The 17,417-nt window shown below is 45.1% G+C and overlaps 1 protein-coding gene across 2 annotated transcripts in view; it reads left to right on the forward strand.

The window, feature by feature from the left end:
- The window catches only part of mdga1 (MAM domain containing glycosylphosphatidylinositol anchor 1), a 188,395-nt gene that overhangs the window by 106,251 nt on the left and 64,727 nt on the right, over positions 1–17,417 (forward strand). For both annotated transcript variants that reach the window (XM_031902282.1, XM_031902283.1), the window contains 2 exons: positions 13,887–14,144; positions 16,648–16,980. In XM_031902282.1, the coding sequence (XP_031758142.1) occupies positions 13,887–14,144; positions 16,648–16,980 (591 nt within the window). The remainder of the gene's footprint in view (positions 1–13,886; positions 14,145–16,647; positions 16,981–17,417) is intronic.

The following is a 17,417-nucleotide window of genomic DNA, read 5'->3' on the forward strand; positions in this document are numbered from 1 at the left end:
ATCCCCCGGCAGGGTATTCCCCAACCCCCTCACTGCCCTCAGCGTGAGGAACCCCCTACCCAACATCCCCCGGCAGGGCATTCCCCAACCTCCTCACTGCCCTCAGCGTGAGGAACCCCCTACCCAACATCCCCCGGCAGGGCATTCCCCAACCCCCTCACTGCCCTCACCGTGAGGAACCCCCTACCCAACATCCCCCGGCAGGGCATTCCCCAACCCCCTCACTGCCCTCACCGTGAGGAACCCCCTACCCAACATCCCCCGGCAGGGCATTCCCCAACCCCCTCACTGCCCTCACCGTGAGGAACCCCCTACCCAACATCCCCCGGCAGGGCATTCCCCAACCTCCTCACTGCCCTCACCGTGAGGAACCCCCTACCCACCATCCCCCGGCAGGGCATTCCCCAACCCCCTCACTGCCCTCACCGTGAGGAACCCCCTACCCAACATCCCCCGGCAGGGCGTTCCCCAACCCCCTCACTGCCCTCACCGTGAGGAACCCCCTACCCAACATCCCCCGGCAGGGCATTCCCCAACCTCCTCACTGCCCTCACCGTGAGGAACCCCCTACCCAACATGCCCCGGCAGGGCGTTCCCCAACCCCCTCACTGCCCTCACCGTGCGGAACCCCCTACCCAACATCCCCGAGCAGGGCATTCCCCAACCCCCTCACTGCCCTCACCGTGAGGAACCCCCTACCCAACACCCCCTGGCAGGGCATTCCCCAACCCCCTCACTGCCCTCACCATGAGGAACCCCCTACCCAACATCCCCCGGGCAGGGCATTCCCCAACCCCCTCACTGCCCTCACCGTGAGGAACCCCCTACGCAACATCCCCCGGCAGGGCATTCCCCAACCCCCTCACTGCCCTCACCGTGAGGAACCCCCTACCCAACATCCCCCGGCAGGGCATTCCCCAACCCCCTCACTGCCCTCACCGTGAGGAACCCCCTACCCAATACCCCCTGGCAGGGCATTCCCCAACCCCCTCACTGCCCTCACCGTGAGGAACCCCCTACCCAACATCCCCCGGCAGGGCATTCCCCAACCCCCTCACTGCCCTCACCGTGAGGAACCCCCTACCCAACATCCCCCGGCAGGGCATTCCCCAACCCCCTCACTGCCCTCACCGTGAGGAACCCCCTACCCAATACCCCCTGGCAGGGCATTCCCCAACCCCCTCACTGCCCTCACCGTGAGGAACCCCCTACCCAACATCCCCTGGCAGGGCATTCCCCAACTTTATTGTTCTGTTCCTCCAGTGCCTCCTCTGGTTCTATAATCCCCTATATACTTATACAGAGTAATCATGTCCCCAGAGAAACAACCCCAACCCTGACAGTCTCCCCCATAGTTTAAATCCTCCATCCCCTTTCCCAGCACACTCAGCTCTCTCTCCAGTTCATTAATCAAAAATGGCCCCTGTACCCAAGGTGAGGTCTCACCAGAGACCTATAAAGAGTAGGGTTGCCAACTTTTTACCCCAAAAAATGTTGTTTTCAAGACTTTTTTGATGTTATGGCAGATACGCAGGTTGCATTTGGCCTCCTGAAGTTTATTCTTCCCATGCTCCTGATTATATAAGTGATATTTCTATATATATTGATGCCTCCGTGTGTCCCAGTTCTTTGTTCCCTGTCCCTGTTTAGGGGATCGGCGTATGTTGGAGTCGGCCGCCAGATTGCCCGTCCCCCCTTATTCTCAGCTCAGTGATCCCCATGGGGCCCCGTCACAGCTCCGCTTTCTAATCTGCAGCCGAAATGCACTCGTTGCGCTCGTTGCAGAAACAAATTCCGAGGAACCTTCTGCCGTTCCTACATGGGAGAATCTGATTTGCGCTGCCATCTGTCAACGTCAACGGATTGAGGTAGCGGAAAGGGAAAATCTGGACAGAAATTTCCCAAAAAAAACCCAATAAATGAATATTCTCTGTGTTACATGTGACCTACTTGTAGCAACTTTGTAGCGCAGACCAGAAAACTTTATATCTAATCTATTACTGAAGTCAATAGACATTTTTAGGGAAATATTACATTGAGAATTCATCCATAAATGCATTTAAAAATGCACTTAAATATCACACCTTGTAACAACACCCCCCCAAATTTGTGATATCTCCTAAAACTCCAACCCCCCCCACCAATTTGTCTTGGAAAAATCTGAAAAAAAGAAGGCATCAATGTAATTGCAGATTAGCCACAATAGTACAAGCTAGAATCCTATATTTATTCTGCAGAAAGCTTTACCTGCCTGAGTTACAGCCCTAGAAGCTCCCTCTGTTTGTTTAAGATAGCAGCTGCCATTTAAGCTTGGTCTCAGTAGCTTCCTGCTGCAGCTCTGGCTGAGAAAAGGGAATAATTTAACCATTAAATAAACCCAATAGGGCTGTTCTGCCCCAATAAGGGGTAATTATATCTTAGTTGGGATCAAGTACAGGTACTGTTTTATTATTACAGAGAAAAGGGAATCATTTAACCATTAAATAAACCCAATAGGACTGTTCTGCCCCAATAAGGGGTAATTATATCTTAGTTGGGATCAAGTACAGGTACTGTTTTATTATTACAGAGAAAAGGGAATCATTTAACCATTAAATAAACCCAATAGGGCTGTTCTGCCCCAATAAGGGGTAATTATATCTTAGTTGGGATCAAGTACAGGTACTGTTTTATTATTACAGAGAAAAGGGAATCATTTAACCATGAAATAAACCCAATAGGGCTGTTCTGCCCCAATAAGGGGTAATTATATCTTAGTTGGGATCAAGTACAGGTACTGTTTTATTATTACAGAGAAAAGGGAATCATTTAACCATGAAATAAACCCAATAGGGCTGTTCTGCCCCAATAAGGGGTAATTATATCTTAGTTGGGATCAAGTACAGGTACTGTTTTATTATTACAGAGAAAAGGGAATTCTAAAAATTAGAATTATTTGCTTATAATGGAGTCTATGGGAGACGGCTTTCCCTAATTTGGAACTTTCTGGATAATGGGTTTCCGGATAAGGGCTGTGGGGCCCAGTAACACGTATTTCCGCCGCTGTACGAGAGCGAGTTACTCAGGGACGGTGACGCACTCGCTGCTTTTAGATGATTCAGAATTCTAATGAAGGAAATACAAGAATAAACCTAAAATCGTCCTCACAGATGTAAATGCCATTTTATTACAATCCCATTTTACTCTTTTTCTACGGAAATTGCTGCGTTTTTGGCTGCGGTTTCTGTGCGACGCGGGGAACGTTGGCTTTTACCCGCTGCAAATAATGACATTTAAATGTAAAATAATGACGCGCTTTTACTTCTCGCTGTGATACTGTACATGTTTCCCGTATAACTCACTGTATAACTGACAGCAAAATCAGATAACGACTCTGCACAATTAACTGTAAATATCACTGTAAATTCACACCAAGTTATAATGAGCTGCGGCTTAGAGAAGGCACGTAGCAGAACTAGAAACCCCTGCAGCCATGTAATGAATTATATACGGTGCCGGCTTTACTGTGTGCCAAACTAATTCATTAGCTGTAACAAAATACCACTTATTGGGGCTCCCTATAGACCCTCTCAGGTCCTTGTCTGGGTTTCAAATGAGGGGTGGGCGTGTTCTGCCAAAATCACAGTAGGAGGGGGATAACCAATCACAGCCCTGCAGGCACACAAGCACAGACAGGCTTCAGTTCCCTATCAGGTCAGCCTAGCTGCTGATTGGTTCCTATACTACAGTGCAGTGGATGAGTGCCGCCGGCCCCCCTGCACAGCCTGGGAAAGGGGGCAGCAAGAAGTGGCACAGATGGGAGGGGCTAGTAGGGTTTTGAGGGGCAGAAATGTCAATAAATCAACACAAAACACTCAGCAAATTTCTTTTATATTTAGAGAAATATTATGCACTGGCACAGTCTTGATTTTTACACAGTATGTCCCCTTTAAAGTTTATATCTGCTCTTAATCTCCATCTCAATACCATCCCTCAACCCTCAGCTTCCCATCCCTCAACCCTCAACTTCCCATCCCTCAACCCTCAACTTCCTATCCCTCAACTCTCAGCTTCCCGTCCCTCAACCCTCAACTTCCCGTCCCTCAACCCTCAACTTCCCGTCCCTCAACCCTCAACTTCCCATCCCTCAACCCTCAACTTCCCATCCCTCAACCCTCAACTGCCCGTCCCTCAACCCTCAACTTCCCGTCCCTCAACCCTCAACTTCCCATCCCTCAACCCTCAGATTCCCATCCCTCAACCCTCAACTTCCCGTCCCTCAACCCTCAACTTCCTATCCCTCAACTCTCAGCTTCCCGTCCCTCAACCCTCAACTTCCCGTCCCTCAACCCTCAACTTCCCATCCCTCAACCCTCAACTTCCCGTCCCTCAACCCTCAACTTCCCGTCCCTCAACCCTCAACTTCCCATCCCTCAACCCTCAACTTCCCATCCCTCAAACCTCAACTTCCCATCCCTCAACCCTCAACTTCCCGTCCCTCAACCCTCAACTTCCCGTCCCTCAACCCTCAACTTCCCGTCCCTCAACCCTCAACTTCCCGTCCCTCAACCCTCAACTTCCCATCCCTCAACCCTCAACTTCCCATCCCTCAACCCTCAACTTCCCATCCCTCAACCCTCAACTTCCCGTCCCTCAACCCTCAACTTCCCATCCCTCAACGTCCCATCCCTCAACCCTCAACTTCCTATTCCTCAACTTCCCATCCCTCAACCCTCAACTTCCCATCCCTCAACCCTCAACTTCCCATCCCTCAACCCTCAACCTCCCGTCCCTCAACCCTCGTCCCTCAGCCCTCAACTTCCCATCCCTCAACCCTCAACTTCCCAACCCTCAACTTCCCATCCCTCAACCCTCAACTTCCCATCCCTCAACCCTCAACTTCCCATCCCTCAACCCTCAACTTGCCATCCCTCAACCCTCAACTTCCCATCCCTCAACCCTCAACTTCCCATCCCTCGACCCTCAACTTCCCGTCCCTCAACCCTCAACTTCCCGTCTCTCAACCCTCAACTTCCCATCTCTGAACCCCTCAACTTCCCATCCCTCAATCCTCAACTTCCCATCTGTCAACCCCTCAACTTCCCATCCCCCCATCTGTACTTGCAGTATAGAGTAGGTCACTGTAGCCTTGCCTTGAACTGAAACCGACAGGACACATTTATTGGGCTGGTACAGGGCCACCTACTGCCTACAGGGGTGGGTGATTGGTCACAGTTATAACAAGGCCTCTCCCCACTGTTGGCTACCCTATCATTCCACACCCCACCCCCCCATAGTAAAGCCTAACCCTACCTGATGTCATCAGACTGGACTTTGTTTACAGCAGTAAATTAATTTTCAATATGTTATAACTCTCCTCTTTTTAATTGGTCTTCATTCCTTATAGTTCTTTATGTGCCTTCCATTTATACTCCTTCCCAGTTTCCAGCCATGTTGCTGATGGGGGTGTTATTGCTACTTTCTAAGCAATGAGCAATCCCAGACTAGGGGTAGGCAGAGGTACCTGCCTAACGCCCCCCCACTGTTGTGCCTTTTCTGCCTACCCCTAGTTCCGTCCCTGTTAGAGCACTCTTCTATTCATCCTCCTGTCTGCCTGGTTGCTAGGGTAAATGGGACCACAGCAACCAAAAATGAGAGAAAACAAATAGTTAAATAATGTATTGACTGGAGTCACAATGAAACCCTCCTGGTATTGTTGTGCAGATGCCGTTATTTCCCCTTTAGATACAGAATGCAGAGAGTCGCTTCTGCTTCTGGAGAGCAAATAACTTGCAGATAATTGTTTTATTTCAGACAATGCAGAAGGCGCCGCAGCCCTGGGGTATCTCATTTAAGTCTCAATTAAAAGTAGGAAAGTTTGGTTTAATTCACTCTCGGCGAGCACGTGACGCGGGCAGATTGAAAGCAATCTATCTCGCCGGCGCATTAGCCGCCAATGGGAGGAACATTATATCCCGGCTGAAAATCTCGCCAATAAATTGTATTTGTGTTCAAAATGTCCCAAAAAGCAGAGCCGCTTCCGACGTTCCCTAATGCTCATTTGATTGCGGTATTAGGCGTCTGCCTTGCGTTACCGGGTGCGCTTCATCAGGCCCCGAGCCTTCCCGCTGCCGGTCCGAGCCCTCGGGCGTCATTACCCCACATTCTCTTAATAAAAAATATACATTTTTAAAAGCCAAGAAATGAGCGATTGTCAGAGTGGCGTCTCCGCTGCCCGGCTGTGCCGGCAAATAAGCACCCCAAATACACAGGTGTTACCCCAATGTTTCTATATATCTGTAACCTTGTTATGGGCTAAGGGGGCCCAGCCTGAAGGCCAGTTAGGGGGGGATTTGGGGTGAGTGCTTATTTGTGCCCTGGGTACCCCTGGAACTATAGCGGGGTGACTGTTACCCCAATGTTTCTATATATCTGTAACCTTGTTATGGGCTAAGGGGGCCCAGCCTGAAGGCCAGTTAGGGGGGGATTTGGGGTGAGTGCTTATTTGTGCCCTGGGTACCCCTGGAACTATAGCAGGGTGACTGTTACCCCAATGTTTCTATATATCTGTAACCTTGTTATGGGCTAAGGGGGCCCAGCCTGAAGGCCAGTTAGGGGGGGATTTGGGGTGAGTGCTTATTTGTGCCCTGGGTACCCCTGGAACTATAGCAGAATAATGCACCTTCTGTAGCCCAGTTGCCCCGAGTAGCCATTCTGTTGCCCCTACACGGAGTCCAATCTCCGGTGCTGGCTGCAGCAGCTCCCCGGGAATTGATTGCCCCTCTGTAGATGCCAATATATATGCTGTCAGCCTAATAGCGCTGTCAGGTAACGAGCCTTGTTTTCCCTCTGCTGCTCAGCTCTGCGGCAAAGTACAGCTGACAGTTTAATAGGGGCTGGTTAATAAGATACTTCATTATTCTCCATGGGTTTTTCCAGATATTTTAGTTTGCACGCTGCGGAGAAAGGTGATGTTTGGGGGGGTCGGGGGAGTCGAGAGAATTGATTGAAGCCAAATGCTGAGCTCTGTTGTCTTTTCATCTGTCTCGAGCAAAATAAGGAAAGAGGCATCTCCTGGGATCCTGTAGTAACGCTGCAGCTCTCTCGCTCTCAGGCTGAAGTGAGGGGAATGGCGCCCCCCCAACCGACGCTCCTTTATGGGGGTCTGTGAGTGGCAGTGACACTCAGCAGGGTTTTATAGCAGCCGACTCATAAATGTCTCTATAACCAGCAGATTAGATTGTATAAGGTCAGGCAGCTCAGCCAAATGACAAGGCAGTAAGCGGGGACACCATCCAGAGGATTTACAGTCTGGGATGGGAGCGGTCTCGCTGAGGGTTTTATCTGCTGTCTCTTGGATGCTAATAAAATATGGAGCATGATGGCTTCTGTATGATTAGTGGCCTCGCCAGACGGAGGAAGAGCAAACTATTCATTCCCTTCTTATTTCCAGAGGAACCCTGGGTTGGTGCCCATCTGGTTGCCCATTCCCTAACTGCCTCAGATCAGATTATATGTCCCATCTTACCTCCTACCTAGGGGACCCCTGGGTCTTTCACAAGTATTCTACCCCTATTGGGTTGGGTTCTGTATTTCTAGTGCTACCAACCCATCCAACCAGCCCATTCCCTAACTCCTATCATAGGCATTCTACTTCTATTGGGTTCTGTATTTCTAGTGCTACCAACCCATCCAACCAGCCCATTCCCTAACTCCTATCATAGGCATTCTACCCCTATTGGGTTCTGTATTTCTAGTGCTACCAACCCATCCAGCCGGCCCATTCCCTAACTCCTTTCATAGGCATTCTACCCCTATTGGGTTCTGGGTGCTACTAACCCATTTCATGCACAGCGAAGTCCCGTGTCTTCGATCCTAGGCCCTTGTCTTCCATTGGGTTCTGTATTTCATTAGTTCCTGGCACATTTATTCTGCCCATTCCCTTGCTGCCATGTCCCATCTTACTTTATGTTCAGGGTAACCCTGAACCCAATTTGGGGTCATTATTGGGATCTGTGTTTTAGTAGTTCTGCTCTGTCTGCTCTGCCTTTTCCCTAACTCCTTGGGAGCAGACTATAAATGTAATATCTTCCTTTATCCATGTATCTGTGCAAGCCTTACTTCTCTTAGAAGGTTCTATGTCCATCTAACCTGCCAGAGGAAGAACAAAGCTATTTTAGAAGTTACATATGTTTTCCAGCCTCTTTTCAGTACTTGGTTCCTTTAGTCTTATCCAAGTCCAGGCTTTTTCACTATTGGGTTTTGGTTTTCTTGCTAATCTTGGTTGGTCCATGGTTCAACTTTCTACTGCTTCATCTTCCAAATTAATTTACTCTAATGGGTGGCTTGATCTCCCCTCCAAGATAAACTTAGGGTGACTTGTTTCCATCTATTGATAGTTCAACTCTCTACTGCTTCATCTTCCAAATTAATTTACCCTAATGGGTGGCTTGATCTCCCCTCCAAGATAAACTTAGGGTGACTTGTTTCCATCTATTGATAGTTCAACTCTCTACTGCTTCATCTTCCAAATTAATTTACCCTAATGGGTGGCTTGATCTCCCCTCCAAAATAAACTTATGGTGACTTGTTTCCATCTATTGATAGTTCAACTCTCTACTGCTTCATCTTCCAAATTAATTTACCCTAATGGGTGGCTTGATCTCCCCTCCAAAATAAACTTATGGTGACTTGTTTCCATCTATTGATAGTTCAACTCTCTACTGCTTCATCTTCCAAATTAATTTACCCTAATGGGTGGCTTGATCTCCCCTCCAAAATAAACTTATGGTGACTTGTTTCCATCTATTGATAGTTCAACTCTCTACTGCTTCATCTTCCAAATTAATTTACCCTAATGGGTGGCTTGATCTCCCCTCCAAAATAAACTTATGGTGACTTGTTTCCATCTATTGATAGTTCAACTCTCTACTGCTTCATCTTCCAAATTAATTTACCCTAATGGGTGGCTTGATCTCCCCTCCAAGATAAACTTCTGTTGACTTGTTTCTATCTATTGATGGTTCAACTCTCTACTTCTTTGTCTTCCACCAACCAACATCCATATTCAGGGGCTGTGAGGGGGGGTTTGTTGAGAGATTGGTCTCCGGCGTAGCTCTTTATACTCGAAAACCGTGCTGGAAGCCATTCATATCCGATGCACTCTCGACTTCCCAAGAACATACCATAAATGTGCCCCTTATGAAACGAAGCTTTGAGTGGCTCTTAATGAGCAAAGCAAATGGATGTTACAATGGGCAGGAAGGCCAGACACCTCCAAAAGGGCAAATAATGTATGTGGAATGGAAGTCTCTGGAGAGCATAATGGAGGCAGGAGCTTGAGAAGGTTTTTTATCGATCTCCCGAGATGGAAGCACCGTAAGGAAAACACGAGGAGATAAAACACCGGAGAGCCCTGTGTTCCTAACAATGTATCCTATTGAAGTCATTACTTTCTCATTTATTTGGTGCCTTTGCGTCGCTTGAATGCATAAAAGGTGAAAAGACCAAAGCGGAGCGAGGCTTAATGAGAGATTTATATGTATTCCCTACAAAGGCCTCTTTCATTAAGGGACCAGTCACAATGTAGATTGAAAGTCCTTGATTTGAATTGACATATGTAAATAGGCCCCATTGTTTCTTGCGCTGTATACAATCCAATATCTGGGGGTATGTTTAATGCTTCTTTTAATAAACAAACACCCGCCGGTTCTGTCCCGGCTGCTTTGTTTTCTATGGAGGTTTGCAAATACGCATTATGGAGGCGCTAGATGCAACGATGCGCCAGATCTGGGGCGCCGGGTCCAACCAAAGCCTAAAGTGACTTGGGACAGTAGATCCAATATAACATATTCGTGACTTAGGATACCAATACGTATAAGGGGAAAATAGTTGTCTACCAATCAGTACCCTGCGTGCTTTAGAAAACCCTTAGTTGGGATCAAGTACAGGTACTGTTTTATTATTACAGAGAAAAGGGAATCATTTAACCATTAAATAAACCCAATAGGGCTGTTCTGCCCCAATAAGGGGTAATTATATCTTAGTTGGGATCAAGTACAGGTACTGTTTTATTATTACAGAGAAAAGGGAATCATTTAACCATGAAATAAACCCAATAGGACTGTTCTGCCCCCAAAAGGGGTAATTATATCTTAGTTGGGATCAAGTACAGGTACTGTTTTATTATTACAGAGAAAAGGGAATCATTTAACCATGAAATAAACCCAATAGGGCTGTTCTGCCCCAATAAGGGGTAATTATATCTTAGTTGGGATCAAGTACAGGTACTGTTTTATTATTACAGAGAAAAGGGAATCATTTAACCATGAAATAAACCCAATAGGGCTGTTCTGCCCCAATAAGGGGTAATTATATCTTAGTTGGGATCAAGTACAGGTACTGTTTTATTATTACAGAGAAAAGGGAATCATTTAACCATGAAATAAACCCAATAGGGCTGTTCTGCCCCCAATAAGGGGTAATTATATCTTAGTTGGGATCAAGTACAGGTACTGTTTTATTATTACAGAGAAAAGGGAATCATTTAACCATTAAATAAACCCAATAGGGCTGTTCTGCCCCCAATAAGGGGTAATTATATCTTAGTTGGGATCAAGTACAGGTACTGTTTTATTATTACAGAGAAAAGGGAATAATTTAACCATTAAATAAACCCAATAGGGCTGTTCTGCCCCCAATAAGAGGTAACTTCATTTCTAATGTATTAATCCATTATGTATTGAAGTTCATATCAATAACGGACTATAACAATTAGAAAGTGAATGAATATTTACATTTTAGCACTCTCCGATATGAGAAATGAATAATACCCAGTTGATATTCCCCACTGACTGGCGGAGCGATCAGATAGTTCTCAGTATTTCCGTCACTTTGTAGAACTTCGTGGCCTCGTTTCTTTTTCGCCCCAAATCCCATTTATGAGCCGTTTATTAGAAAAAACTTGTGTTCTTCAGACAAAAACCAATTAGAAACTGAAATGAAATCCCTAATTAGAGCCAAATTTAAAATTTTTTTCTAATTGCATTCGCAGCCGCGGACGGCGTTATCGCGACGGCGGTGTTTGTCAATATAATTGTAAATTCCACCGTTTAGATGGCTCGGAATGCCAAGGTGAAATCTTTCATTAACTGTAGATTAAAATCATAATTAGAATATATTTTTCCATAAGGTGAAACCGAGCTGTCGAGTTCCTTCACAAACCCTTCTCCAAGTCTGACATTATATCCTTTGGCAGTCGTGGTTAATTGGCTGTACTGCTTTGCATGGCGGGATTAAATTAAAAGCAGAAATACTTGAGATAATAAATGATTGGAAGCAACAAAGATAATTAAAATCTGCCGTGTAACCTGTCAATAGTCCTCTAAAGTTTCTACCTGCTGAACCTCCAATTAACTTCAGCGCGACGCCGAGCTGCCATAACAGATGACAGGAGTCCCGAACTGAAGAGCATTGTTTTATAACAGAAACTGATAATATGTGAAAACAATAACATTTGTTTGGTTTCCATAAAAAGTGAACTAAGCACTAATATTAAATCACTAATCATTGGATGTAAACCCACCCATAACGCTGCCCCACGGCGCCCCCTAGTGTTGCTATAGAAGTTGCAGAAAAACGTAATTCTAGATGCAAGGAAATTCCCCAATGAGCCTTCTACTGAGCAACATGTGATTATAAGTGCAAGAGAAGTGACCAATGAGAATGCTGATTCCCTGTGTCAGGCCCCTTGCTGGTACCTTACATATAGAGATAATGATGGCATTTTCCCGTCATTATATGGCACAGGAATCAGACATGGGGATAAAGGGACAGACTTGTTCAGTGCTGGGAAACTGTGCTTATTGCTCCCAACTCCAATTGCAGGAACAGAGAACAGGGAGCCGGATTTACTCACATCAGCTGGGATTCTCATTGGGGGATTTCTTGCATTTTAATGCAGTTTTATTGGGCAATATTGCTTTAAGAATACAGCCCTGATGTTGCTGGACTACAGCTCCCAGCATGCCTCACCCTTCATTATATGTTACATTATTCTGGGATTTGTAGTCCGGCAACAGCTGAGTAACGTTTGGTTGAGCCGCGCTGTGCCGCAGGGTTTAGTTCCCCTTATAAAATAAAATCATAATATGGATGAAATGCTGTAGGAGGAAACTGCTTTTTATTAGAGGTCAATATAATTGTATTGCCGAGGGGTGCAGGAACCTATGGCTCGCCAACTTCTCGGAACTACTGTCTGGTAGTGATGAGCGAATTCTTTCGGTAGGCATAGATTCGCAGTGAATTTTTGCATTTTGCCATTGTTTTGTGAAACTTCGGGGGTGACAAAAAAAATTGCACGACAAATGCGTTTCGCGAATTTTTCGCCTTTCCTGAATTTTCTTGCCATTTCGCAAATTTTATGGCGAAATGAAACGGGACAGATTCGCTCATCACTACTGTCTGGGCATTATTTCTAAAGAATAAGCTAAAACTATGTATCTGTAATAATCTTGTTTATATCCCCCCCCCCCCCAAAAAAAATGGCTGCTATTGAATTACGTAGTGACATAGTGAAGAAAGTCTTGACCAATGATAGAATAGATCTAAGCAGAGACCAATTATTTGGCTTTGAGTCTGCCCAGGGATTGGAGAGTCAGTTTTTGGAATTACTCCTACTGGTTGTAGTGAACTGCAGCTCTCTTTCCCCTAATCTTAGAGGCATAATGACCAAGTGAAAGAAAGATCTTCTGGGTTATGGACCTAGGATTGTTTCATTCATTCGTTTATCTGTTGCTCATTCATTCATGACTTTCCCCAACATTATTTTGACGCACACGTCCTTACGTCTTCATACAAACATTTACATTCTCTATCCTTCTTGTTGAGAGAGAGTTACTGCTGTACAGGCTGAAATAGTAGTAGACTGAAGGTGGCCATACACGGGCCGATTCTAGCTGCTGATATGGGTCCCTTAGACCAAGCTAATTGGCCCGTGTAGGGTGATGGGCCTGCCAGACCAATATCTGGCCTGAAATCGGGCAGCTATCGATTGGGCAGGTTAAAAAATTTAGTCGGATCGGGGATTGCATCGGCTCGTTGATGTGGTCCCCGATCCGACTTCGCTTATACCCGTCACTCTAGTTCAATCGTTTGGCACAGAATTAGCCTGGATTCGCCCGATATCGCCCGGGGGGATATCAGGAGAAGATCTGCTCGCTTGGCTACATCGCCAAGTGAGCGGATCTGAAGGTGTATGGCCACCTTAAACCTTATTCAAGAATTCTCCTTGTGCTTTGAACCCCAACACCTAAATCACCTTCTAAAGGTGGCCATACATGCACCAATATTATTGTATAAAATAATAATCAGTGTGTATGGAGGGAGACAAGGCGACCAATATTGGTAAAAGTCTTGGATATTGGTCATCTCATCAATTAGACAGGACTGAAAATTTTCATTGGGCGTCTTTGAACGTCCCCAACCATCATAACATTAATGCTGAATGATCAGATAGGGGTAAGAATTCCTTTGTTTTTACCTGTGTATCTGACCATTCAGCTCTTAACGTTAGTGGATGAACAAACTTTCCTATGACCAATGATCTTGGGAAAGTTTGTTATCGTAGGGTGTATGGCCACCTTAACCAAGTTGCTGGGGGTGGCATGGAGTGTCAAACAGTGTATGGAGCTGAGATCTGATTCTATATTTTGTTCACCAATATTGCTGAGGGGCTGAAGATACAAATCAACATAACTTTGCTTATAGCGCACTGCATATACATCAATGTAAGAATAACATGAATGGCGAATGTAGTTGAGTGATGAACGTATCGTGTTTTGGTTCCTAATTCCACTGACACAATGATGTAGAGGTAACAAAGGCCTTTCTCTATGCTCCTCCTCCAGCTCCGCCTGCGCTCAGGTTGTCCGTCAACGAGACGTTGGTGGTGAACCCTGGAGATAATGTGACCATTCAGTGCTTGCTCACGGGAGGAGATCCACCCCCTAAGGTCGTCTGGTCACACAACCAAAACGTCGTGCCCTCCAAGGGGGGGAACCTCACCATATGGAACGTTCGTCCTGAGAATTCCGGTTACTACAACTGTACGGCCACCAACAACGTGGGGAATCCTGCGAAGAAGACAGTCAACCTCTTAGTGAGATGTATGTCCCTTATCAGGCCAGTAAACCTTCCAATTGCTGTAATTGACTCTAGTTGGCTAATTGAGCACATAACAAGCAGGTAAGAGGTTAAGGGGCAAGTAAATGCCCAGAGTCCATTTAGTGTAGTTACTATTCCTCAACAGTCGCACCTACCTATAAGTCTTAAAAAATGGGGGTATCTACTGCTGCTCTCCAGGAAGGGCACCATTACTTGTGATTTGCTCTCAGGCTCCCCCCTACTGTACATCCTACTCTGCAGGCTAAAGAGACAGAATTATGGGTTCCCCTTGCCTTTTCCCATGACACCCCCAATAAGAGAACATCTGTCCAACAGGGCATATGCATTTAGGGAATATCAACTTACATTCCCTACACCTAGTCTATTATCGTTTGTAATACAGGTATAGGACCCATTATCCAGAATGCTCGGGACCAAGGGTATTCTGGATAAGGGGTCTTTCCGTAATTCAGATCTCCATACCTTAAGTCTACTAAAAAATCAATAAAACATTAATTAAACCCAATAGGACTGTTCTAGTGCTGGGCGGTATACCGGTATAAACCGAACACCGTTTTTTTAAAAAAAAATTATATAAATTTTTAACTTACCGGCATACCGGTGTGCGCGCCTCCTGGCAATTTTTCATACTATTTCCGGGTTGTGCGTGCTGACGTTACGTGCGCAACCCGGAAATAGTAAGAAAAATTGCCAGGAGGCTCTACAAAAGCGCCGTCGCTAGGACGCATACCAATGTGAGCTGTCGGGGGTGCCTGCGGCTGCCTGGCAAGTCATTTATATTTATGTGAAGGGGATGGGGGGGTGTTTGGGGTGGGGAGTGCGGATGGGGGGGTGTTTGGGGTTGGGGGGGGTGTTTGGGGTGGTCACCTAATCATGCATGGGGAAAAAAAAATACCGTCAAATACCGTGATACCGATAAAATTTTGAAAAATACCGTGATATAAATTTTTGGTCATACCGCCCAGCTCTAGGCTGTTCTGCCCCCAATAAGGGGTAATTATATCTTAGTTGGGATCAAGTACAGGTACTGTTTTATTATTACAGAGAAAAGGGAATCATTTAACCATTAAATAAACCCAATAGGGCTGTTCTGCCCCAATAAGGGGTAATTATATCTTAGTTGGGATCAAGTACAGGTACTGTTTTATTATTACAGAGAAAAGGGAATCATTTAACCATTAAATAAACCCAATATGGCTGTTCTGCCCCAATAAGGGGTAATTATATCTTAGTTGGGATCAAGTACAGGTACTGTTTTATTATTACAGAGAAAAGGGAATCATTTAACCATTAAATAAACCCAATAGGGCTGTTCTGCCCCAATAAGGGGTAATTATAGCTTAGTTGGGATCAAGTACAGGTACTGTTTTATTATTACAGAGAAAAGGGAATCATTTAACCATTAAATAAACCCAATAGGGCTGTTCTGCCCCAATAAGGGGTAATTATATCTTAGTTGGGATCAAGTACAGGTACTGTTTTATTATTACAGAGAAAAGGGAATCATTTAACCATGAAATAAACCCAATAGGGCTGTTCTGCACCCAATAAGGGGTAATTATATCTTAGTTGGGATCAAGTACAGGTACTGTTTTATTATTACAGAGAAAAGGGAATCATTTAACCATGAAATAAACCCAATAGGGCTGTTCTGCCCCCAATAAGGGGTAATTATATCTTAGTTGGGATCAAGTACAGGTACTGTTTTATTATTACAGAGAAAAGGGAATCATTTAACCATTAAATAAACCCAATAGGGCTGTTCTGCCCCAATAAGGGGTAATTATATCTTAGTTGGGATCAAGTACAGGTACTGTTTTATTATTACAGAGAAAAGGGAATCATTTAACCATTAAATAAACCCAATAGGGCTGTTCTGCTCCAATAAGGGGTAATTATATCTTAGTTGGGATCAAGTACAGGTACTGTTTTATTATTACAGAGAAAAGGGAATCATTTAACCATTAAATAAACCCAATAGGGCTGTTCTGCTCCAATAAGGGGTAATTATATCTTAGTTGGGATCAAGTACAGGTACTGTTTTATTATTACAGAGAAAAAGGAAATCAGTTTTAAAATTCTGAATTATTTGATTAAAATGGAGTCTATGGGAGATGGGCTTTCCGTAATTCGGAGTTTTCTGGATAAAGGGTCCGATACCCGTATAAAGATATTTCTGGTGATAGTTATTTGGTGTAACCCTTCTCTAACCAGTTTTCACTAGAAGAAATTTCAGAAAATTGATATCTATTTATATGTTTTTATTATTGACGTCCTTCCTTTTGACTAAATCACACATTTCAGGCTTGGTTCTATGTTATCATTACGGTCAGCCCTACAGTTCAAGAACCTGTGCCCTAATACATGACTAAAAAACTGCTATTATAGAACTATTTTTTTGATCAAGTTCATTAGTGAAGATCCATGAAGAGTCACAAATGTATCAATGTCACTAAATTCCACGTATTCTTTGCTTTGGAACAGCCATGAAAAATGCCACATTTCAAATCACTCCCGATGTCAACAAGGAGAGCGAGAACATCCAGTTGGGTCGGGATCTGAAGCTCTCGTGCCACGTAGACGCCGTTCCACAGGAGAAAGTTGTGTACTCTTGGTTCAAGAACCAACGGACGGTAGTGCACTCTAGACGGCGACTGGAGATCAGTAGAAATGACCCAGATCTTCCTCCGGACACCAGTAGCCTGGATTTCTTTGACTTGCGGTTCAGTGACTATGGCACCTACATGTGCGTGGCCTCATTTCCAGGAACACCAACCCCAGAACTCAGCATTGAGGTCAATATATCTGCTGAAACAGGTGAGGCAATCTTTACTGGAAGGGTATCACTCTGTGTGGGGCCCCAGGGTTGCTCTAGATTTACTCATACTAGTTATATCATGACCTAGAAGCTGCTCGGATGAGTAGCGAAACGTCTTCAATGATTACTTAGCAAGCCCAGTTGCTCTAGATTTACTCATACTAGATATATCATGACCTAGAAGCTGCTCGGATGAGTTGCGAAACGTCTTCAATGATTACTTAGCAAGCACAGTTTCTCTAGATTTACTTATACTAGATATATCATGACCTAGAGGCTGCTCGGATGAGTAGCGAAACGTCTTCAATGATTACCTAGCAAGCCCAGTTGCTCTAGATTTACTTATACTAGATATATCATGACCTAGAAGCTGCTCGGATGAGTAGTGAAACGTCTTCGATGATTACTTAGCAAGCCCAGTTGCTCTAGATTTACT

The sequence above is a fragment of the Xenopus tropicalis genome, chromosome 5 (genome assembly GCF_000004195.4).
Source record: "Xenopus tropicalis strain Nigerian chromosome 5, UCB_Xtro_10.0, whole genome shotgun sequence".
Lineage (NCBI taxonomy): Eukaryota > Metazoa > Chordata > Amphibia > Anura > Pipidae > Xenopus > Xenopus tropicalis.